This window comes from Aythya ferina (assembly GCF_964211825.1).
Source record: "Aythya ferina genome assembly, chromosome: 2".
Lineage (NCBI taxonomy): Eukaryota > Metazoa > Chordata > Aves > Anseriformes > Anatidae > Aythya > Aythya ferina.
The window spans coordinates 41,249,862-41,275,400 of record NC_140297.1 but is presented as its reverse complement, the minus strand read 5'-3'; the positions used below and the strand labels follow the sequence as shown (position 1 = coordinate 41,275,400).

The 25,539-nt window shown below is 36.6% G+C and overlaps 1 protein-coding gene across 1 annotated transcript in view; it reads left to right on the top strand.

Moving 5' to 3' along the window:
• Positions 1 to 25,539, top strand: part of TOP2B (DNA topoisomerase II beta) — a 63,090-nt gene that overhangs the window by 2,681 nt on the left and 34,870 nt on the right. Inside the window, exons 2-8 of the mRNA XM_084511750.1 lie at positions 11,893 to 12,066; positions 18,282 to 18,372; positions 20,385 to 20,448; positions 21,714 to 21,859; positions 22,847 to 22,944; positions 24,145 to 24,357; positions 24,439 to 24,612. Of these exons, the coding sequence (XP_084367876.1) occupies positions 11,893 to 12,066; positions 18,282 to 18,372; positions 20,385 to 20,448; positions 21,714 to 21,859; positions 22,847 to 22,944; positions 24,145 to 24,357; positions 24,439 to 24,612 (960 nt within the window). The remainder of the gene's footprint in view (positions 1 to 11,892; positions 12,067 to 18,281; positions 18,373 to 20,384; positions 20,449 to 21,713; positions 21,860 to 22,846; positions 22,945 to 24,144; positions 24,358 to 24,438; positions 24,613 to 25,539) is intronic.

Here is a 25,539-nt window from a genome sequence, read left to right as displayed (position 1 = left end):
AGTTTGGGTATTCTTTAAGGTACATAACTTATATTGGAGTGAATTTCCTACTGGAATGTCCTGCAAGTGTCAGGTGATACATACTTTCTTTTTAGAGGCAAGATGAATTATGTGGCTGTGGAAACAAACAGCCACTCATTCATTTTTAGCTACCTAGTAGCTTAGCTTAGTAACAGAACTTGAAGAAATGTAACTAGCAGTGGTGGGCTGGGAAGCAGGCACAGCTATTGGTGATAGGCGCCCATGAGAATGTAGCCATTTAAAAAGTTTATTAGGAAAACAGTATATTGTTATAAAACTGAAAACAAACTAGGATAACTTCAGACTTATAAATTGTACTAGTGTCCTGGTTTCAGTTAGGACAGAGTTGGTTTTCCTCCTAGTAGCTGGCAGGGTGCTATGTTTATGGCTTAGGATGAGAAGAGTGCTGATAACACCCCGATGTTTTAATTGTTGCAGAGCAGTGCTTACACCAAGCCAAGGACTTTTCAGCTTCTCACTCTGTCCTGCCAGCGGGCAGGCTGGGGGTGCAGCAGGAGCTGGGAGGGGACAGACCCAGGACAGCTGACCCAAACTGGCCAAAGGGGCATTTCACACGATATGGTGTCATGATGAACAATATATAGGGGTGGCTAGCTGGGGTGGGGGGCTGAACGCCCAGGGTTAGGCTGGGCATCAGTCAGCATTGTGCATCACTTGTTTCGTACACATTATTAGCAGTACTATTATCATTATCATTACTATTAATGTTATTATTTTCCTGTCTTAATAAACTGTCTTTATCTCAGCTCACAGGCTTCACTTTCCCATTTTTCTCCCCATCCCAGAGAGGGAGGGGGGAGTGTGAGTGAACGGCTGTGTGGTGTTTAGTTACTGGTTGGGTTAAACCACAACAACTAGTTATTTTTTGAGGAGTTTTTTTTTTGTCACCCAGCTGATTGAGTGTACTTGCAGCTCCCACTGCCCCCGTAATGCTGTAATAGTTGATAAAAGGTGGAGTTTTGACCAACAGATTTATATTAGTTATTTTTTGTGGGTGATCTCCAAAGGTCACACAGAAACATGTTGTGTTATGAGTTAGCTACAAAAGCATTGATCTATAAAGTAGAGGAATTTCTGTTGGTAAACATAATGGCAGTTTCTAATGCTAGAAAAACTTGCTTTAAACAAAACCAGCCACTCTTATCTTCACCCTTTCTTTGTGTTTAGGGACAACGGGAAGTGAGCTGTCATGATACGGTAATAGTGCTTTTTAAAATATCCCCTGTATTGTCCAAGTGAAGTAATTTCAAGTAACTCTATGAGGTGTGTTTGCTCTGATACAGTGGTAATGCACACAGAACCATTGAAGTGGTTTCAAACAAGCAATACTTTTGTGGTAACTCGTAGGAATGTTTTCAAGGCTTTCTTCTTGACCCTAAAAGCTATGTGAGCCTTATAAATAAAAGCTGAGACTCCTGAAAACAGTTGAAGGCTTCAAACACCACTTCCATCTTCCAGCTCTCTGTGAAGGAAACACTTCTAGGAAATGCTAGCTTAACATGAATATATGCTGAGCATTGATGTGACTTCTCTTTTTTTAAAAAGTTTGTAGCAGAGGTCTGTGTGTTTCTTGAACAAAATAGAACAGCAGCAACATGTATACCAGTTAGGCCTAGACTGGTTCGTACATGGTTTGAATAAATACCTGAGCTGTATATTGGTAAGTGGAAAGACAGATAAATTTAAATTTATTTAAATATTTGCTATTAGCGTTTCTCAATAGTCTCAGAGTTTACACTGAAAATAACATTTGCAGTAACATCACCTTGCTTTAAACAAAAAGAACATCTGCACAATAGAGAGGATAGGACACTTCACTCAATACAAAACACCACCATCAAATCTCTGTTAAAGGGTCCTTGTCTCTCTTTTATCACTTCATTTGGAAACAAATGCTCTGAACTGTAATAAAGGATTAGCTTTCAATGGTTTGACTTAGCTGTTAGTAATTTGCTTCAAGAGGATTAAAACAAATCTTTGTCTGGATAATGCCTGATAGGGTCCAGTGATAGGCCGTAATTTGCTTCCTAAGGTTTTTGAGCTAGGTGGTTTCTAACTTCATGGGTAAGTTTTTTCCATTGGAAATCTGGCTAGGTTTTCTCCTTCCACAAGTACCTGCCCACTGCTGCAGTATGTACTCCATCAGATACCCTGTTTGGGAGCGGAGGCTTTTGAGTGGAACGAGGCAGGAGGAGCTCCCTTCTGTCCCTGCAGTGAGTCTGTAAGCCTAGGCCTGTAAGCCAACAGGGTTCTGCCTGCCTGAAGGACAGTTAAGCAAATACGACCAGTAGTAAGACTAAATCCTGGTCATATCTTCACTTCTTAAAAATTAACACACCAGCCTAGAGATGAACCATATGTAAACAATTCTTTATTCTCTTAATTACCATTTATTACCACTTTATCCTGTTCAAAAGCAGGAATAAGTGCTTGAAGTTCCTACCCTTAGCTTCTAGACCTTTTCAGTTGCCTTTATAGACCCGGGTTAAAGTTCAAAATGATCTTTCTATTCTTTCCATTTATTTATTTTTTTTAATCTGGATCAAGCACTCTGTTTCTCCTCTGGCTGAAGCTGTGCCTAGGACAGTTCTTGTAACAGTGTATGACATTAGTTACTTTCTTATCGTGCCTCTGACACCTTGTGGCCTCTCCAGAGGAAGAGAGGTCTTCAGCTGTTGCCATGCATTGACTGGTCTTCTCCTGGTTTTAATAAGCACCTATCTTTTCTTTTGTGATGTTGTCCAAAGAACTGTGGCTTGTGTGTGTTTGTTTTCTTCCCCTTTTTACCACCTTATGCAATGGAAGGGAGGTCTGACCTCTGGATGGTCCCGTTACGTTTTAGTAAACCTAATGCAGTCTGTAGGTGTTCTGGAGCAGTGTAGTCAGTCAGCAGTCGAGGGGGAGCTGCATTTCCTTCTGCTTCTCTTGATTTTTCTAGTTCTGGTGCCCTTAAGAGAGCAGAGGTGCAAAGAGGTGTGATGGCTCACTCGGATATTCTAGCACTAAGGAAAATGTTTGTGGCTTGCTTTGGCAAGTTGGATACAATTGTTGTGATTCATCAGATGTTACAGCTTGCCTGCCAGAAGGGAACGTTGTTACCTTTATCCTCTACTCTCCACAACCATCCAGTGAAATACTTTTGTCCTCGTCTTGTTAAACGGCTAAATAATGCAGGGTCAAGGATGTAATGGAGATGATGCTAGGCAGAGACTTGGTGATGGAATAAGATCAGGGCGACCTCTTTGTGACTGCAGCTGAGCCAGACTCGCAGCTTAATATTATGCAGCTTCACCCCGTGTGTTCTGTGCTGGGAGGAAGACTTCTTACAGCATCAGTGAGAGAATGCTGAATCTGTGGAAGTGAGGAACTAACAGAATTGTAATGAACCTTAGGATGGTGTGTGTATCTTGGAGGGAAGGGTGGTTAAAGGAAAATGCATGGGAGATCAAGCATTTGTTGGGGGAAGGTGTACATTCAAGAACGTGCCCTCTGTTAATGGTCTCTCTGTCTAGATTTGTATGTATACATAAAGTTTCCAAGCTAACTACTGCATTAGATGTGAACTAAAATTATACTGTTTAGATGGATAAAGTGACCTTTCCAATAAAAGAGCATATAAGTAGTCTAGGGTAGGCAGTTTAAACCATATATATTTTTTTGCAAATCTAAATATAGTGTCTTATTTTCATAGACCTTGTTTTCCAGAATCAGACTTCTAATTTGTGTGTGAACTGTGTCTACGTGCAAAAGCTGTCTTCAAATACACATCTATATTTCAATTAATTAAAAGCATCAAATATGACTCAAGGTTTCTATCATAGATTTTGCCCAGGGCAGGGGGAGAGGGAGTGCAAACAAAAAAGCACACTACCACTAAAGCTGATATGAAATATATGGAGAGAACTTGGAAATTAAAACTTCTTTTCAACATGGATAATTTAAAATAGTCAATTTTTTGATCACCACTCACAAAGAAAATATTGTTCTGCTCAATATAGGTGTTTTAAAAGGTTTCAAAAATGTATCAGGCAAAAATACATCGTTCTAAATGGGGATAACTGTTTGAAGAAGCCTGTGTTGAAAATTGCATGCTTGGAGAATTAGTGGTGTCCTCTCAAATACATGCAGAGAAATCCAAGTACTTTGGAAGAAGGTATTTTAATGTAGATATCCCTTATTTAAACACTGAAGTAAATATTAAGTCAAGACATGTAAAATGTTTTTATTGAACTTTAAAAATAAATAGTAAAACTTAAAATAAAACCTGAGATTTAGTAACCAATGAAGGTGTAAATATTAAACATAACAAATGCTTGTTTATAAACATAAGAGAAAATAATTCTTCTGAAGTAAAATGATAGATCAGTTCTTTTTTTATATATATATAAAATATATTTTGGTTCAGAAATGTTTCCTTGCTCTCTTCTTCAGTTAGTTCAGTAATGAGTATATAAAGGGCTGATCTGAAAGTCAGGGAAAGATTTCACCCTCGCCCCCCATAAATGAGGATCAGATCTTCTAGTTTCAAAACTCTGGTGTGATCACACATGCTCTTACTCTTAGGGCCTGAGTCCCTTTAAATTATGTTCCAAAGTGTATGTTGAACTTTTTCTGTGATATCGGTTCATCTAGTTTCATTTATTAAAGCTATTTTAAAATGCCTCTGCATCTTAATGCAATTCTAATTTACATATAAATACACTTTGCCACTGAAAGCAAATTAAAGCACCACTTCTAATTTTTTATTTTTAATGATAAATCTGCATATTTATTACAGTGTACACATCGAAGTAATTCACTTTTTTTTAGCAACAAAATAAAAGGGCATCAGCACAGCTAGTGTAAAGGTTTCTTAAGCTAGAATGTGTTTGAAAGGTTTAGATCTAAACATCAGAGCTGTATTTCCCTTAGATATAATTTTAAAAGTTACCTTAAAATGAAAAAGATGCAAAAGAGGGCTAAAATTGTTTAATCTTCTGTATGGATTTTTCTTGATATGTGAGGTAGAACTGCAAATGAGGTATTAAGCTGCCCTCCTTTAAGGGGAGAGCTACATCCTTAAGAGGTGCTGAGTTCTGGTATTCTTCCTTTTATTGAATGAGTGGACATGCCCTAGATTGAGGCTTCCTATTCCTTATCAAAGACGTTGAATGTTGTGAGAACAGATGTATGAAGAACTGGGCAAACGTCTGCAAGGTGCCACAAACTCACATGCCAGCTTTCTCAATCTGTGAGGGAATCTTCTGGGAGAGAGAGAGCAAAGCGCAGTATTTTCTTGTCGCAACAGAATCATGGGAGCTGTAAGATAACAGAAAAGTGATTTTCTTATAAATCAAAAGAATCCAAGATAAGTAGAAAAAATAAACAGCTAATAAATGCTCTCTTCCTTGTACCAGAACATCTGATTCTCCAGTAAGCTTGTACAGAAAAATGGGCCAGTAGACAACTGTTTTCTCCCAGTGAATGAAAAATGGGGGGAAGGCTCCATTTGCTTCTTGAGCTGATTTATTTTGAGCTCAGTTTTGGTTCCACTGTATGGAGAAGCAGGGAAGGAGAGAAAAGTTTTCATTTTTGGCAGTGGTTAACTGTTTTCTGTAACAGGGAAATCTGACCATCCTCAAGGCATTCTATGAAACATCACAAAAAGCATTGATGTAATACACTGTTTCGAGTCCAAATTGTTCAAACCAGGAGTTTAAATTCCTCTTTTCCCTATTTTTCTTTTTAAAGTATACAAACTTGTTAGTAGGCTAGAGCAAGACTGGTTCTGGGTGACTTTGCTGGGAACTCTTTTTTCTTTATCTTTGGGGAATGCGATAGAGATTTAGTTCATGCCACCAACAGTAAGCAGTGGTCTATGCAAATTTGCTATGCTGACAGGGAACTGTTACTTTTGTGTGTTTTCATCTTGGGAGGAGAGCCAAACCATTTGTTAAACACAGCAGGGAAGTGGTTTCATTTGAAACTCCCTCATTTTGTTTTCATGGTGGGAGGTATTCTCAGTCAGTTTTCTTTGGGAAAACTGCAAAATGTTGGGGTACCAATGTGTTCCTCCTGTCTTTTTATAAGACAAGAGGAGGCCATTACAGTCTAATATATTACACTGGGCTACAGTCAAGTGTAAGTTATCCATAGAGCCACCTACTAATAAGCATATTACACCTATAGCTTTTTGAGATGTAGCATCTTTTCAGAGGTAGGGTTTTTTGAAGTGTAAGTGCCAGAAAATCTACCGCATTCCTGGATTCCATTACTTAATTAACCTCCCTAGGTTTTACAGCTTAATTACACTCAAAAGCTACTGTCTTGTCCCACTAAATGTGCTTACCCTATGCTTTATTTAAGGAAATGTAGGACACAAGCCATGTGCTTTTCTAAAGTCTCATGTCCCAGGGCTGCATTTATGTTTCAGGAAAACGATCTTTGCAAGTGCATGTAATAGTTTTAGATTAAGGCAGAATAGACAAAACCCGGGTGAAGATGACTTCACATCCTGATGTCTCTTCTCTGTTTATCTACAACTATTCTTGAGTTTTCCTACTTAAGTATTTAATACTGTGCTAAGATTAGCACAATGAGAACTTTCTTTCACAATGGAGTAAATGTTATAATTTTATTTGTCTCAATCTCACTTTTTTTTTTTTGTTTGCCCAGAGCACAGCATTAAGGACAAATGTCCAAAAGACAAAAATGAAAGCATGAGCACTGCATCAATCTCAACTTGTGTGTTAGGTTAATGTGGAGAAGAAAGAATGACTGGGCAGACTAAAGAAATAACAGCACATGGACAAAGTACTTGTCTTCTAGTCTTTCTCTTTTTCTTTGTTTAGGAATAACAGATAATACTTTGGAAGAGAAGACAGTGGCTAGTACAGAACTAAGTCTGCGCAAGTGAGGAAAGATTAACCACTTTTAGGATTTTCAAATTCGTATTTTTTCAACAGTGGGAAATTCAGCTACTTTAAAAACCTAAGCCTTTAAATAAAGTAAGGAAAGTAAAGGTGTGTGTTCCATTATGGCAACATCGAAACTGGTGATGAAACTGTACCCTTCTTTGTTTCAGCCTTACATTTTCTTCTCTATTTAGATAAGAATAGCTTTTCTCTGGGTTTGCCAAACTGTCCAGTTCAAACGTGTCCAGTGATTTAGCGTGTTGAAGTACAACTGTTGCAGCACAAGTAACCAAACTCAGCATGGTGACTCAACAGGATTTCAAAACAGAGGAAGACCACGTGAACCAGTTTTCATTAAAAAAAAAAAATAAAAATAAAAGTCTGCGATGTCTTGTGTGCTCTGTTATGAGCAGAGACAAAGGGGACTGCGAGAAAAATATTGCAAAATGTGAAGATACATGTAGAAGACGCGAAATCCAAGCAGATGAGCTCTGAAGTTGACTGTAGACAGTGAAAGTTTTGTAGTTAAATTGTAGCCTGTTAGAGGCTGCTTGGGCTCTTACTCTTGAGGTCAGAAAAGGAAAGTGTGGATATAGCTTTCAAATGCTATTAGGTAAGTTTATACAAAACCAAAACAGGAACGTCTACAATCATTAAAATCATACAGGAGAAAGCAGTTACCATAACAAAACATGCTTATGTTTTCCTATCACACATACACCATTGCTTGATGTAGTCAACTGACCAGCAAGTGCTCTTAATTGAGAACTGTTACTTTTTTTTCCCTGTAGAGTTACCACTGTCCTGTGTTTAAGAGTCTAAGATGCTGGCTACATCTGAGGTCACAGTATAGGCATGCAGTTACACTTTATAAAGAAGGATGCACAGTGCATTTGGTTATCACATTCTGAACTACATAACCATGGTCATCTTGCTGGCTGACGTGTTTGTGGCTATGTATCCTCACGGCCAGCCTGGAGGGTAGCTGAAAGACTCAAGGATCTCTAAAGTCTTGCATTGGGCAAGGATGTTGAAGAAGTTGAACACTGTCAAAGGAAAAAAAAAAATGTAAAAATTGGCCACATTAAGATTGCAAATCAGACCCTAAAAATTGGGTAACCAATTAATTATTTTTTTTAAGTAAGCTGACTTACTGTGAAGCTAGAAGACTTAAGCCCCATGTGATGCTTGGTTAATTCTCTTTGGGGTGTTTCTCATAAAACAACAGCTGGGGCTGTTTTGAGAAGTGTTATTGGAGCTCCAACAATGTGAAGATCTCCCATACAGGACAGAATACAAAAGACTTCTTGAGACAATTCCAAAATATACTGGCAAGATTGTCAGTTTAACTACACTGCAGTTTGGTGCTTGCTCAACTTAAAAATAAATAAAAAGATTGGCTCTACACGCTTGCATCTTAAGTAACAGAAGCTCAGCAGATGAAAGCATTTTTATTTTTTTTTTTTAGAGGAAAACATAATGGGAAGGCTGTGAGGGATATTTGTGTCCACAGATCTGTGTCATGAATTTGGTGATCAAGATTTTTGGGAGGAGGTGGGGAACTTCTAAACATCATCTGTATTCTGCAAGTACCCATTCAAGATAAATCCGGAGTTGGTCTTCTGTTTCAGAGCACAGCACAGCTTAAAAGGCCCGGTATGGAAACTTGCATTTCTGCAGACTTCTGACACTGGCATCACTGCATAAAAGAGTTATTTTATGTCTTGAATACTTCTTGGCTTTTGTGTGCTTGTCTTTCAATAGTGTGCATGTTAAATATTTTAAATCCTGAGTATTTATAACATGAGCATTTTTTGCATACATAAGATGTACTATAATTGGAGGAATGTACAAATAAAATCTGTCCCGTTCTCTGAAAATATCAGTTGTATCTAAATGGAGCACACTGAAAAAGTGGCTGCAGTGTCTTAGTAAAAATTGTATGATTAAAGTTTTGTAAAACGACTTTGTTTTTATAATGATTGTTGACCAGAAAGAAAAAAAAAAAGTTATGATGGTCTTTTTTTTTCCTCCTCTTGAACCATACGTAATTGGGTTCTAACTACTGCGTTACAGAAGGTAACAGACATCTTACTACTGCTGAGTTAAAGCAAGCTCCCTGTTCCTCAGGAAGTGCCGCTGGTGGGGGATTAGTCCTTTTAGGCAGCAGTTTGGTTAGGTGTGACCTCTATCCTCTGTCAATGTGACAACCACCTGGCAGTCGCATCTCACTGGGAGTGCTCTATGGCTTTCTAACTGCTAAGTGGGACAGGTTGTCCATAAGATTTCTGCAAGTTCTCTGTAAGACTTTCAGTGGAGTACAGAAATGCATTTCCTAGTTTTTGTTTAAGCCTAGGGCTTGTAGGCATCCCTTTCCAATCATTCCCTTTTGTAATAAATACAACCTAGAGGTGTTTAAAAAAAAAAAAAAAGCCCTTGAAGCCTAAGAATTGGGAGCAAACAGAAGAGTTCCATTTGAACAAGATCCTATAGTCTTTCATACCTATAAATCTTTTGCTCTCTTTATGAATTGCATTTCCCCTCTTCAACTCATACTTCAATTGAGAAATGCTTCCATTGTTTCTTCCAGGATCTTGGTTTTGTTAATGTTGACTGAAGCAAGAAAGGCAATTCATTATTTTCTTCTGTTAATTACTGGTCCCTTCAGACCATGTGAACATAGTAAAAAAGTGCTAACAGGGCTATGGAACCAGTAAGTGAGCTAAGGATGGATGGCTCCCATGAAATATGACATCTTTTCTCAGAAGACTGATAAATTAAAACAAAGGTGATCATAAAATACAGCCAGTATGGTCAAAAAGAAAGAAAAATATGTAGTGAAGCTCAGTGGAAGCCTCACAGAACTACTTTAATGAAGTAGAGTTCACATTGCAACTACTGGCAATGCTTGTATTGTAGGAATTCTTGCTCCTCTTCTTCCACGTGTCATTTAAATGTATCTGTACATTAAATCCTCTTCCAGCCTGCCTTCCAGATCTGTGTTGAATCTTTTTAGCATGGTGGTGGGAGTGGTGTCACAGTTAAAGACCAAACTGACTTGGATACCAAAACACTTTAATCCACACGTGCCTGACGTTTTGCAAGTTACACAACTTTCACGTTTGGTGATGTGCTCTGGAGCATGTTGTGCTCCAGAGAAAAAGTAGTGAGAGTTGGTGTTGTGGTTCCAACCCTGCTGTGTGTAGTTATGGTGCAGGCTTGTGGGGTCCCCTGGGTTCTTTCCCCCATAATTCTGGATGCTGGCAGTTACTGGATCGGGGTAGAATACTCAATTCTTGTTTGGGTTCACTCAGGGCCTAACAATTGCTTGGTGTCATCACTGCTGCTCGCAGTCTGCTTGTCTCAAAGGTTCTTGAAGTATGTATTTAATAGTGTTACCATGAACTATAAAAGTTTGATTTCTAAGTCTGCAAGAGAAAGGTAATTTCCCCTGTTCTGATTGGAATTAAATGCTTTATTCTTATTCTTGCTAAGAGGAAAAAAGCCTCCAAGCTTAAAGAACAAAAGATGAAGAATAATTGGAATATACTACAGGGAGAATTGTCCTCGTTAAATGTATGTTACAGGTTGGTGCTTGGCCTTTGTGCTGAAGTTGTTAGTGAGTTCAGTATGCTTTTCTTCTTGTGTTCCTGGTTCCTATATGCTTGAATGCTTTCTTTGCTTTTACTGCTATCTGAGGCTGCAACAAGGGCTAAATTGAGAGAGAACTGATGATGTCTTCTTCTGGCTGAGAAGTTTCCATGGTTGCTGGTTAATCCAGCATTGGGGTTTAGCCTTTATGTACTTCTTCAGAGACTTACCAGGAACAGCAACACGGGAGCGTAATGTTTAGTTGAGCAGCAAGTAGCTTTTGTCGTCATCATTTGTCTATTGATGGTTTTTACTGCATACGTAACACCTGCCCCAAAGTTGGTTAATGCCACGTAAAAGGAGGCTATTTCAGCTATTAGGCAGGTGGAAACAGAATTTCCAGCATTATGTGTGCTAGCCAGGCAAACACATCATGTGAGTTCAAATGACATTCATTGATGTTTTTAAGAGAATTCAGATTTGCAGACAAGAATGTGTACTTTAAAATGCTGTATCTGGTCTCTTGGTGGATATGCTCTTACTGTCCGAGAACAGGGCTTCTCTACATTTGGTTACTCTGATTTTAACTTTCTTCATTTGGTGTGGTTTTATTTCAATACAAAGAGATATTTATCAGGAAAAAACAGCTGAAAGATGCATCAAATCATTAAACTCCTTATGTCCTCCTTCCAAAAGTGGATTAATTTTCTGTAACACTGCTTGCTCTCACAGTCAAGCTATCTGTCATCATCTCCAGCCACATTAGGCAGGAATTCAGTTTGTATTCCGGCAGTAACCTGTGTGATTCTCTGTTCTGTCCTTGGCTGATTTCATCATCAAGCATTCCAAACTGGGATTCTATCAGGTTTAATTACTTCGGTTATATAGAATATAAATTATAGAAGGTGAGAAGTGAGAAACCGTACTGGAGGCACTGTATTTCTTAAGCCCCTGGAATGAGTTCTCCAAACAAAAATGTGAAAGAGTAGTTTTACTGTCATTGTTCAGAACAGTATTTAGTGGTTTGGATTCAAATGCTTAAGCATAAAATGGGTGTTGTAATTTTTTTGGGGTGCTAACTTGAAGAAGTGTCTGTCTTTTTGTCACACAGTATTTTGTCACACTTAGTAAGTCAGAGAAGTTAGAAAATGTACCAATTTGGTAAGAAACTGTCTCATAATCTATTGAATTATTTCTGTTGAGAGGATAGTTTGATCTTAATACACCCAGAACCTTAACATTTAAATTGCGTGACAGGTCTTGATTGTATTTTAAATCTCTGTCAGGCTTCGTTTATAACTAGAGTGTGACAAGTTGAATAAATCAGGTTGATTGTTGGTGTCTCTTTTTTTTTTTTTTTTTTTAGACATTATTTGATAATCAAATCAGTGCTGCAAAAAAGGAAGAATCAGAAAGCATTAATAAAAATGACACTTCAAAGAAGATGTCTGTTGAGAGAGTTTATCAGAAAAAGACTCAGCTTGAGCACATCCTCCTCCGTCCAGACACCTACATCGGATCAGTTGAACCGTTAACTCAGGTAAGTTCCATTAAGTTCACCATCTCAGTTTTTTGTGTTAATGAGGAAATGACTCTTTTGGTAAATAAATAGGCTAATCTGTATTCTAAATTGTCATGCTATGAACTGTAGTTGTGTTTATGCATGAATGTGTAAGATTCATAGAATCGTGGAATGGTTTGGGTTGGAAGAGAACTTGGAAAACCATCCAGTTGCAACCCCCTGCCATGGGCAGGGACACCTCCCATCACACCAGGTTGCCCAAAGCCCCATCCAGCCTGGCCTTGAACACCTCCAGGGTTGGGGCATCCACAGCTTCTCTGGGCAGCCTGTGCCAGTGCCTCACTGCCCTCATAGTAAAGAATTTCGTGATGTCCAATCTAAATCTACCCTCTTTCATTTTAAAACCTTTGCCCCTGTAAAAAGTCTCTCTCTCTCTCTCTCTCTCTCTTTCTTATCAGTCCCCATTAAGTACTGAAAGGCTGCAATAAGGTCTTTCCAGAGCCTGCTTTTCTCCAGGCTGAACAACCCCAGCTCTTTTAGCCTTTCTTTGTAGAAGTGTTCTATCCCTCTGATAATTTTTGTGGCCCTGGGAGGGGTCAGGAGATGACTTTCTAAAGCAATGCTTGGTTCACTTGAAAAAATATATGCTGGAAAAAAAAGTTTAAGTTCAGTCAAAGCATAAATACACGCTTACATATATATTTGTGTGTGTTTACAAATACATATATGCACACAAATATGTGTACACATTTGTAAGTAGCATTTGCTGTAGCTCCAAAATGCTTTGTTCTGTTTGTTTAGTTAGGGAACTGAGAATTTAAGCCCCCTGCTGGCTCTTTTTTCAGCTGTTTTTGTGAAGTTGCATTTTTTTTTTTTTTTTGAGAATTCACTGTCTATACTGTTAGAACTTACTTTGAAGCAGAAAAGAATAGATTTTCACTATAAAAGTCCTTGTGGGTTCAGCTGTAATTTTTACCAAACTTACGTTTCTGCTTTTGTCCTCATATGACAGCAGTGATCACATTGGAAGAGTAATGTTCCTGAACTAAGTAGATAAGAGCAGATCCAACACAGTAGCAGCAGATTTTCCACTTTTCTGTGGTTGACAGTAATCTGGATTGGCCACATAACAACTGTCTCCTAAGCAAACAGTTGCATTTTGTAAGGAGAAATTTCAGCATGTGGAAACTTCTGACTGGATATATTGGAAACCAGGTTCCCACTGCCTTGCATGCTCCTCCAGAGCTGTGTGCCAGCTGCTCCAGAATTCAGAGCTTTCCTTGGAGGAGAAAATCACACGCATTTTAAACTCCCTACACTGTAGTATCAGTGGATTCTTTTTGTATAATTGTAGGCAGTATGTTCTTATATACTTAATTGTTTTCTAATTCTTGGCTGGAGTATTCTTCGAAGGATGAAGGAGGACAGCTAGAAAGAGCAAATCTCTGAAGTGTTGCTCTCTGGATTACCAGTATAAATCAAAGTGTTACTGAAGTGGGTTGTTAGCTTAGAGGAACAGCTCTTTTTTCAACAGGAAAAAACTGTCTGTAATTCTGTTCCATGATGAATTTTTTAGAATTTGTCTGTAAGAGATTAAACTATGTAATTGTAGAGCACTTCAAATCATTCAGTCCTCCTGAGACTTCTGGAAAAAATTACAGGCTCCTGACTCCTGCTGTATCTATTATTGTAACAAAAATAAGTTTTTCAGAAAGAGGTTTTTCCTTTGTGTCCTGCAAGGTGCAGCATGGTATTGTAGGGGGTTCCATTACAAATATAATCGTGACTAGAAATTTCAGCTTTTGTCATCATTTTGGTTTCGACAGCTCCCACTCACTTGTGGTAGCATTTAAAAAAAAAAAGAATGGAACAAAATGGGTTTCACTGAAAATAGTCTTTGGTGCTTAAAATACAACAAAAGTTTGTCTGCTTGCAGGATCCATAGGGACGATATGGGCATGAAATAACTGGACTTAAGAACAAATCTAAACATGAATTCCATCAGACTTAGAAAAAAAAAAAAAAGTGTAACAAGGAACACAGGTTCTTTCTAATATCCCAAGTTTGTTTTTATTATGGTGGCCTCTCTGTAATGAAGACCCTTTTGTACTGGGTACTGTACAAATACACCCTCAGAAATGGCAAGGCTAACTAAATGGCACATAGCTAAAAATGCAGGGCCAAAATAAGTTACTTGAGTTCATGCATGAGGTCAGAGGCAGAACTAGCTCTCAGGTCTTGTTCCACCTACATCCATAGGTATATGCAATTCTTCTTTTCTTCGTGAAAGTTTAATTACTTCCAACATAAGAAATATCTTACAGAATAATTTTATAGCCATCAGAATCATCCTTTATTTTTCCATCTTCACCCACACCCAACTACGAGAACTGAGTAAAAATATCTTAAACACAATTTTGGGCAGAACTTTTCCATTAAACCTGATGGATTTTGGTCATACATTCTCTTGATACAAAACATTCTTTTTCTACTATAGACCATTTGCATCTAGAAAAAAAAAAGTCTTAAGAATATATGAAAAATGATCAGAATCTCCATCACACCTTTTTTGTTCTTTGGGTAATATACCACACTATATGTGGTATTACCAGATTGCAGTCATGTATTTCACAAATATCATCCTGATTTTGCAAACCATGATTCTGGTTTCACCTTGTTCAAGAAATAGGATAGGAGCTGCACCATCTGCTGTTACCAGAAAAGTCTGTGAAAGTGTCTTTCAGTCCATCCAGCGCCAAGGCTCACAAGAAGACATTACAAGCACTATTTGCACAATTGTAATGAGTCTTCCCTTCCACCAAATGTAGGAGGTCTTTTTATCTAAAAACTACTTTTTTAAAGTAGTTCTATCTAAAACTACTTTTTATCATAAGTAGTTCACACTGGAACTGGGAGACATCACCTAAATACAAATTTAAAAGGCTATTTTTAATTACAATCATGCAGAATATCTGTTTGCTTAGAAGGCAAGTAAAAACTTAGTGTTGGACTGTTATCAGTACACATAACAGTGAGTGTGATCAACTGCATGAGTTGTTGCTTCAAATCGATTAATAGTTGATGTTGCAATGGTATTTTATCAAAATAAGCAGTTGAGGCATTCTACTAGTATCTGGACTTCCCCATGAGCTTTCCAAATGTCAGTCTTTGTGTTTGTATGAACAGTTAGAATTCTTTGCTCTGAAGTTTTCTGTGTTGTTCCAACACATATACACACAAGCCGCATACGCCAATCATTTTTTTCAAATCACTGTTTCAGAAGCTGAGTTAGACAGCATCATGCAAGTGTGTGGTAGTTCAGTGGAAATGATGGCAATCGACACATAAATCTCTAGATAATGAACAGATCTTAACATTACAACAACCATGAGCTTTTGACTCTGAAGTTATGTAAGCTACCTGACGTTGGGTGTTCAGCTGAAATAGTCACAGATAGTCCTGTATTTGAACACAGTTGATACTATTTCAACTGTCATATGTGCCACCTGGGATTCACACACATTTCACATTAAAAAAGGAGCTTATTTTACTGATTTCATGGCTGAAAAGACACTCTTCAGTGAAAGCTCTCACTCATGAAGAATTCAGCATAGGTTGGTGCTGTTTTGATACAGGGAAAGCTGAAATGAATCCAAAAGGTATGAGAACTAAGATCAACTCTTCTAATCTGCATGTTCTTTTTTTTTCACATGCAATTAATGTTTAATGAAGTTAGTCACGGCTTTGGCCATGTGGCAGTTTCTGGAATATGTGGACTCTTGCTACTAGTGCTGTGATGCTTCCCCAGTAAGGTGCTTGGAGATAGTATGAAGGAAATTAACCAGCTGAAATAGCCTATAGCCTTTTAGTAAAAAAGAAAGTGACAGGAAAAGAAACACTTCAGCTTTTATTCAATTGAATTTGCTAATTATCATAATCAGATAACCCTACCCCATTACTGTAATGTGTTTTAGTGTGGGTTTGCGTGGGATTTAGCACTAACACCAACCCCAAGAATAGCGATGGTGTGATTTGCTGAACTTCAACAGAGACATACAATCTTTAGAAAAAAAGGGCAATGCTACACCTATATTGTGCTTAGACCCTTTGCTGAGATCTGAGGCCCTTTGTGCTAAGTGCTGCAGAAACAAAGACCAGAAAGTATCGTCTCCTTTGAAGATTTGAGGAGCTAAACCACGATAGAGAGGAAGGACAAGTAGAAAAAGAATGAATCAAGCAGTTATATTCAAGAACAGTCAGGCTTATTAGGGCTTTTTTTTTTTCTTTAATGTAATGGTAGGATTGTTAAATAGGGTGAGAGGAGTGTCCAAGATAACAAAAGTAAAATTGAAAAGAAGGTTGCAGAGGACCTAAAGCTGGCAGAGAATTTGTATTTAGTGAGGTGGCATAACTGCTGTGCCTCAAACTGATGGCCCTTGTAACTTCTTATTGAGTTGATTACCAACCTGACAGAAGACTAATGCAGCAGAAAGGAGTGTTTTGGGGGATGGTTTTAGGAGCTGAATTGACTCATTAGTTAAGGGATTAGATGAGCAGCAGGTCCATTCTGCTGTGCATAGGGTAGCTTAGGACCAAGAACCAAAAAGTGGGTAGTGAGGAGCAGTGGAAAGGAGGCTACCATTACAGGAATCTCAGGTTATCACTGGACTTCACCCTGCAAACAGGGTGAAGGAGGAAAGAAAGCCTGTTGGGAGAGTTTTGATGGCAAGTTGTATAATCTTCTAATTACTTCTAATATTTCTAAATTGAAGGGTTTGGGCATGGAAATGATATATATTTAGGTTACCAGAGGACCTCTGAATAGTGGCCAGTAAAGGGTGATGAATGCAGAGCTGGATAGAATCATTTATTGTATTTCTCAGATGTGCCTCCTCCCACTGTCCATGGTTGAAGGAAGTGAACCCTGAGAAACCATCCTTGACAGTTTAATAGTATGATATATTAAAAAAAAATGTTGTCAAATAGTTTTATGAGGTACTACAAAAATTATTACCTTCCTTGGATTTCTCCTCTGGGAGAGCTTTAACATTTCTTAAAAGCAATTACGAAATGTGAAAGCTGGAGAGAGTACATTGGAGTATTTGTCTTTGTTGCTACAACTCCTCCTGCTTTCTGATTCTTGGAGTCGCTTGTACAATAGTCTGAATAATAAACCATTGGACAGATCAGGATGTCTGTATGTCTGCTTATTCTGCAGTTAATTGTTTGTATTTGCATTGCTACATAGAGATTTCAGTTAGGATCCATGTGGGATACAGGTGAATTAAATCAGAATTAAATATATTTTAATATTGCAGGAGCATCTGGAATAATGCATCTAGTAGGTAAACCTCAATCTTTAAATTGCTATTTGAGTTACACCTATGAGCTCCATGGAAAAGGAAGGATTACAGTAGTGGTATGGTACATGAAAACTATGGGAAGGATTAAAGATCAAGATGTTGCTTTGCTAAGATCTTTAGTTCTGTGAACTCAAAATCAAATGGCAGAATTACACTATAACAACTTTATGTTAAAATGTGACTGATGTCTAGATTCAAAAGAAAAGAAGAGGAAATAAATCTGATTAAGAAATTAAGAATAAAGATAAATACTGCATCTAGGTACCGGTATTATTTTGTTCAGTACTGGAGACTATTGTTGGGATAAATTCTTACAGTTAAGGTCAGAAATTTATGGCTGTTGGAGAGGTCCTTGTGGAACACATGGGTTTGTTACCAATGCCAATTTTATCATTATGTTGTAATATTTCTTAGGTTAACGAATCCTAAAATCCATGTTTTTTGCATGTGTGCATGATTTGATGAGCAGTTTTTCAGTGTTTGTATTTAGCATATGTATTTGTTGGAATATTCTACAGGATTTATTACTCTCTTGCTTTGTTAATGTTTATATTTAAGTTAATCGCTATTCAAGTAAAAATATGAATTTATACAAGATTCTGAGAAAACGCACTAGGTTTCTAGTTGTTGATAATGCTTTTAAGAGTTGCAAATCCTGGGTATACATCAAAAGAAGTATTTACTGGGCTTTTCTTCTTTTTGGAAATGCTCTCTTTGTATTTCTGTATCAGCTAAAAATTACGACAGTGATGAAGTTAAAAATCTCAATTTTACTGTTGAAATGTTAAGTATAAAGTATGAATATTTTGTTTTTGAGACAAGGACAATAAATATTTTTCTGTTTCTTCTTTTTTTTTTTTTTATATGTAGTTAATGTGGGTTTATGATGAAGATGTAGGAATGAATTGCAGAGAAGTTACCTTTGTCCCAGGCTTATACAAGATCTTTGATGAAATCCTTGGTATGTATAACATTATTTTAGCATTATGATTATTCTGAGAACTCTAAAAGCACGTTAATGTATATCCAGGTTTTGGTGTTCCACTAAAATACAGTGCTTGGACATTTTAGTGCACGCCAGCACTGTAGAACAGTTAAGAATAGAGAAGAATGCTTTCAGTTGAAACTGCAAGAAAGTATAATTATTTGTTACTAGATGTCCAAAATAGATCATATTTTGTCATTGATATTGTTACAAGATTTTTTAATCTGCAAGTTTGATCAGGCTAGCAGTTTTAGGTAACATTTAAATGAAGACTTCTCTGAAGATTTTTCTGAAAGAAGACAACTGAAAGTTATCTAAGTTAAATTTTCATCTCGTGAATCATTAAAACTGCCTCCTTGTGTACAGAGTGGTAGTGGTGCTGATGGTCATTCTTAGATGGATCATTTCTAGACTTCAGACAGTTTTAAAAGGGATATGAATCATACTGCTGTTTAAAAGCGTGGTGGTTGAGGCACAAACAAAGGAGTTTTAGAAAATTGTGTCCTAAGTCCCTGAGTCACTATGACTTACTAGCTTATGATATTCTCTTGGTGACTACCACACATTGAAGACCAACTGGCAATAGTGATATGCAATATCTGAGTGGTCTGCGGAACTGATGTTTTGGGTTAATTGACATTATTCCTTGGGCTAATCAGTTTTTATGAATTTGTGTTGTAAGAATTGGCAGGATAACATCATGAACTAAATTACAGTCTATTAAGGTCAATGGAAATTTTGTCACAACCTTCATTGGGTTCAGAACTTACTCACACCTCTAACACTACAGTTTATAGTACTGCTGTCTCAGAGTCTATGGCTAAAGTCTATTTCTTGGCCAGCTGGAAATGAAGGATTTTGTTTAGTTATTTTTCACTCATTCCGTGATTTGAGAAATATGAGACTGAAAACTTAAATCACTTTTTTTTTTTTTTTTTGAGTGCTACCTCTTAGATAGAATTTACAGGCTTTTCACAGAAGGGAGACACTTTCATCTAGTCCCATTCAAAAGGAAAATAATTACCATGTCATTATTGTAGTACTGTATGGCTTATTGCTTCTTTATGTAGCACTCATAAGCACACTACAGAGTGTGGTTTGAGAGCTAAGGTTCAGTGTATTAACGTGATGAAAATTGGACATTATGGCTGTGCATGCTTTTTAGTGAAACTACTCTTAATGATTTTAGGAAAAGCACCTTGAAATATCTGATACTATATTGAGATCCCTATAAGCTATTAAGATACGTTTTTACTGGATTTCTCCTCACGTACTTTGCTGTTTTGGGATTTTATTTTGACCTATTTTGTGGGTGTTGAGACAAATGTTGAATGTGTTTTTATGGTTAATGGCCATAGTCACATTTCAGATTTCTATTGTTTGTAGCTAATATACATTGGAGTCCAATTTAATTAAATTCCAATAAAATGTTAACCTCCAATTATCCTTCTTTTAATCCTAAATTGTTGAAAACGAGAGTAGTTATAAGCCTCAGCTTCTTTAGAGAAACCTTTTGCTGATATCAAAACACTTCTTAATGGATGTGACTTTTTCAGGATTGCATTTTAGTGTCAAAATGATGTGTAAACTGATCTGGTGATGATGCATACAATTCCTAGGATTTTTTACACGTTTGGTGTAATATGTGTGACAAATCCAAAGAAGTGCAGAAACAGAAGAATGAGGTGTTCAGCATGCTAAGAACACGAGAAGAGGCTCACAAAATGCACTTCTGTATTTCTGAGATGGTCTAACTACTAGAAGTAAAATTAGGAATTAAAAGAAGGTTGAAAAATACCTTCTTCTAGATCCATGTTCTTATTTATTGATGCTGGTAATAAAGATACAGAGCATACAAAATCTTACCTGATGAAAAAAAGGACCTAAATCATTGTAATTTGTGGTAGAATGTTTATATAATCAGTTTAACACATCAAGTAATTAATTATTGCTCCTAGAAAGTGCTAATGTATTACTTTGTTTCATAGTAAATGCCGCTGACAATAAGCAGAGGGACAAGAATATGACTTGTATTAAAATATCCATCGATCCGTAAGTAAAAGCATGCTTTAATTTACTTTCCCTGCCAGAGCAATTGTAATTTAAATTTGTACAAATGATTTTGCTAAATGAAATTGGATTTTATTTTACAACAAAAATAATCTTTTTGGAGTTATTTCTGTTAGCTTCATATTCTAAGATGAAAAAGTGAATTTAACAGTAATTACTACCACTCTGAATTTATAATAATCTGCTTTCCTAAACCACTCATTAATTTTTGATTGAATGAAACTTAGAATCTGAAGATTATAAAATCTATACTTATGTGAAAACTTGCTAGTACATAACTGTAACTAGCAAGGTTACATGTAAATCATAAATACTAACGTTAAGTTTCCGTACCATAATTTTGTACTTCCTGAGCTTCTATGTTAACTCCTTCAGCGTGAGGTTAAAGGTATGTTTAAATTAGTAAGCTATATTAGGCTGAAACTGCATATTGCAAATATGTTGTCACCCATGTTTTTTTTCAAATTGAACACTTGAGGATGAAGAGATACTTCCTAATAAGAAGTACCATAGTCAAATAGGTGGTGATTGGGTTCCTTTAGTAGTACCTTTTCAGTGATATTTAAATGAATAATAAATATTTTGGAGATCCAATTTTCACATCTAATCCACAGGATAATAAGCTGAAAAGTCATTTTTCTGCAAGTTTTCAGTGCAGTACCAATTTCTGTAGACAAATCGCTTTTATCATGGAGTGGGAGGGACATGGTAGTGGTATGTCTGTCTGACCTGTCTTGATTTTGAACTCTCTAATGCTCCAGAATGAAAATTCTGTATGAGCACTGTAAGTATTAGTGATGCTAGATGTTGAGGAATTTTGGTATTGATGCATAAAAGAAATTACAATGTTTATCATAAGAGGAAAATAACAGTTTTAAAGAGAGATAACCTTATCTGGATGGACTTTAACTGAAACCTGTAAAGCTACATCTCTAACAAGTATAATTCTGTCACAAAGTTTCATGATTCTGTTGCAGATCATGTTGATAGTGAAAGATCTTCACACAGATTTTTGGGGGATCATTTTTATATGAAATGCTGTCATGTATGGGCAGTTGTGCTCCTTCTCTGACACCTACTAAGCACAGATAAATGTTTTTTGAAATTAAAGATGCTAGAGCAGTGAATAAACAGAATATGGTCTTTTATTGTAACTTATGCAGTTATTTAAGCGTGTAAAATATATTTAGGAGTCTTTTTTCAGGTTAATGTTAATTGGGTTTATGTCTTTCTTCACTATTTTGTAGGGAATCAAACATTATCAGCATATGGAATAATGGCAAGGGTATACCAGTTGTGGAACACAAAGTAGAAAAAGTATATGTACCTGCTTTAATCTTTGGGCAGCTACTAACATCTAGCAACTACGACGATGATGAGAAAAAAGTTACAGGCAAGACTATTTAACTTGCTTTGTTTTATGCCATGAAGCTAGTTTGTTTATCGGTGTGCTTTCTCTTTTTACATTTTTACTCTTTTTCATGATGGATGATCACTTAGTCACCATTACCAGAGTAAGAATAAAATGATGTAAGAAAAAAAATCCTACTTTTTCATTTTTTTAATAACAGTGCTTACATAAAATTTTATATTTGTATGTTTAGTGTCAGTATTCATTATTCGGTAAAAAAAAAATCCATGTTAATTATAGCATATGCAAGCACTAAAAGATTTATGTTATTGAGATGAAGGAAATAATAATTTCAATAAATTAGACTGATTTATTATCTTAAATGTGATGTAACCCTAATTTAGATCATGAATGAAAGTTAGTTCTGTTTTATCCCACTCCATATATTTAGCCCATTTTATGATGACTTTAAAATTTTATTTTCAGAAAACGTAGAGCAATGAATTTATTTTATTTTAACATTTATATAGTGTATTAGAAATTCCTCCAAGTTTCCACAGAAAATGAGTGTGACTTCAGTCAGTTAGGAAGGTTTACCTTTGAGTTGTTGCCAAGAAGGGGGTGACCTAACCTCTTTACCTCTGGACTTCTATTCCCACTGCTGCTTTTCTGCCAGAGCTAGCAAGCATGTGCAGAATGAGTTGGCTCTGATCACGAATTAGTTTTCAGCTGGATCATGGTGTTGAGGTCACTTGCCTTTCAGCAGGCAACCTCTAGATCAATAGAAGGGAAGCAATGGGAGCATCCTGGCCTCGGTGGGGGGAGGAGCAAGTGGTGCATTATTGAGGCAGAAATAGTTGCACCAGATTGTAGGTAGCGTGAAAATGCATCTCTGTCGTCCTTTGATAGCTCTTGACATATGGCCCAACTTTCATCTTATATAGGAACATTTTATTTCATTTGCATTGCCTCTGTGTATCATAAATAAAGTTTTGCTTTAACAAAATTTACTGTATGTTATTTTTTCAGGTGGTCGTAATGGCTATGGTGCAAAACTTTGTAACATATTTAGTACAAAGTTTACAGTTGAAACTGCTTGCAAGGAATACAAACACAGCTTTAAGCAGGTATACAAATAGTCTCAAATTTGTTCTTTTTGCTGTAATCATAAGATTCAAATTTAACACATTTTCTATATTTCATAAAATTAATCATGCACATTCAAATGTAAAGTGTATAGGCTATTCAGGCCAAGTTAGTTCTGTCAGTGGAACTGGTACTTCTGCATCCTAGTGGTTTTTTCGTTTGTTTTAAGTAATATTTTTCTTGCAAGTGTTAGGTAACTAAAAATGAAAAACAATTTTTTGCTGTTAAAAGCGAGATTTATTCATGTGTATGTGAAAAAGAACGTGTTTAATTGATATATTCTGCAATTGTTAAGTGATTTCTCAGAAAAAAAATCTTTCTACTTTGCTATGCAAACATAAAAACAATTATTTAGCTTATTTTATATTAGAATCAAAAAAAGAATTTTTGAAGTATTGGTCATGAATTTCATCAGCACAGCTGGACTTGGGTGCAAAGAAACCCCACATGAACCCATTGCTCATAGTTTTAATTGTCAGCACAAAGTTCAAAGATTACTTGTAATTCATCTGCTGCATTTAGCTTTGAGCTGGCCACCTTTATAAAAGTTTGAAGAACATTGGGGGGAGTGTTAACTACCAAAGCTCCTCAGCCTTGGAGTGTTTCACAGTTGGTGGCTTCTCTCGCTTTTTCCTGGGCAATTTCTGGTTATGCTGTCATGTTACTGCCAAAACCAATACATTTCAATGGTTTATCTGTCTCTTTAAAAATGTGAGATTTTCTGCTAATTGCCAAAAAACAAATTATTAAAAGCACATCCACGGAAGTGCTATCTCAGGGACTGCTGAGACTCTGCGCAGGGACTGATAAACCTCTCTATAGAAGTATGTAGTGGATGGAAAACATTGAACTAATGGGCAATAAAGACTATTTAGGTAGCTCACTTGTACTTAATTTAATCAGTTCTGCAGTGCGCTCTACTTGCATTAGAATCATATCCATCAATGTAACGATGCCTGTATATTTATAGAAACCACAAATCGGCTGTCACCAATACGTGTAAATCTTGGTAAAGCAATTAATTTTATACTTAGTATTTTACCAGAGGAAACTTTTAAAAGAAGTCTGTGAGCTTTATGTTCTGTAGTTTTTGCAGTCCTAGCAAAAAATAGAAAACAGAACAAAGCAGGAGGATAGTGTCTTGTATTTAAGCTAATATTTTAAATGTTTTGTTTCCAAAGACTTGGATGAACAATATGATGAAGACTTCTGAACCCAAGATTAAACATTTTGATGGTGATGACTACACATGCATTACATTCCAACCAGATCTATCTAAATTTAAAATGGAAAAACTTGATAAGGATATTGTGGCCCTCATGACAAGAAGAGCATATGATTTGGCTGGGTCATGCAAAGGAGTCAAAGTTATGTTGAATGGGAAGAAGTTACCTGTAAGAACCTCTTTTAATTTTTTTTAAGTGGACTGAGTATTTAATCTGAAGTAGAGTAATTGCTATCTGTGTCACTCATAGGTAAATGGATTTCGCAGTTACGTAGATCTTTACGTAAAGGACAAGCTGGATGAAACTGGAGTTGCACTCAAAGTTATTCATGAAGTTGTGAATGAACGATGGGATGTGTGCCTAACTTTAAGTGAAAAAGGATTTCAGCAAATCAGCTTTGTAAATAGTATAGCTACCACAAAGGTGAGTAGTTATAGTTACATTAAATGATAAAAATAGATGCTAAGGTTATGCCTAGTAAGACATTCCAAAAAAAAAAGTGTTACTAAAAATAAATAGCTGGGATAATCCTTTGCATGAAAGGATTTGGCAGAGCAACTGAATGCAGTCAAAATATGGTCATATCAGTGTTTCTGAATATGCCCTAGATTTTAAAATGCTAGTAAACATGATCAGTGATACTGATGTCTTACATGAGTGTTACTGATTAATGAATGGAACTGTTGCTTAGTAAAACAATTCCGAGATTAAGATTAAAAACTGTACAAACCCCTTTAAAGTTAGTAACAGGTTTTGAGAGGAAACAAGTCTTTTGGTATTCATGAAAAATGGTGTTTAATTTATTGCTTTATGATGTATAAAACTGGCCTGAAATATTGAGATTATTTTTTTTTCATCCGTGTTTCTACATACGGGATCAATGTTTTGTTCTTTGTTCTTATTAGCAACTAGAGAAGTAGCAAATGGCATCATAACAAATCTTCAGATACGATGAAGAAGCAATCTCCTCAGTGTACTAAACTAGAAAGAAGTCTGTGCTTTGATGCTGTGGTAGTCAGGCACAAAGACAATCACCTAAAATTTATTAGTATAACTCATTTATGCTGGTTTGGTGTGGCCCAAGTTAAGGTATCTGGGATCCACCCTGGTGAAAGAAAATCTTTGTTGATTTCTGCTCTTGACAAACTACACTGATTGAGTGATCTAACACCAGCCAAGTAATTCTTGTGATGTCACTGTTTGTAGGGAACCTTCACCATGAGTTTCTCAGAAAGATAAGAATGTGTATTCACTCAAAACACTCTTCGCTCAAATTTCATCTGATAGAGTCAAACAGAAGAAAATTCTGGAGTTAGTGAAAGTGGTTCTTAAGCACCAGTTCATAAGTGC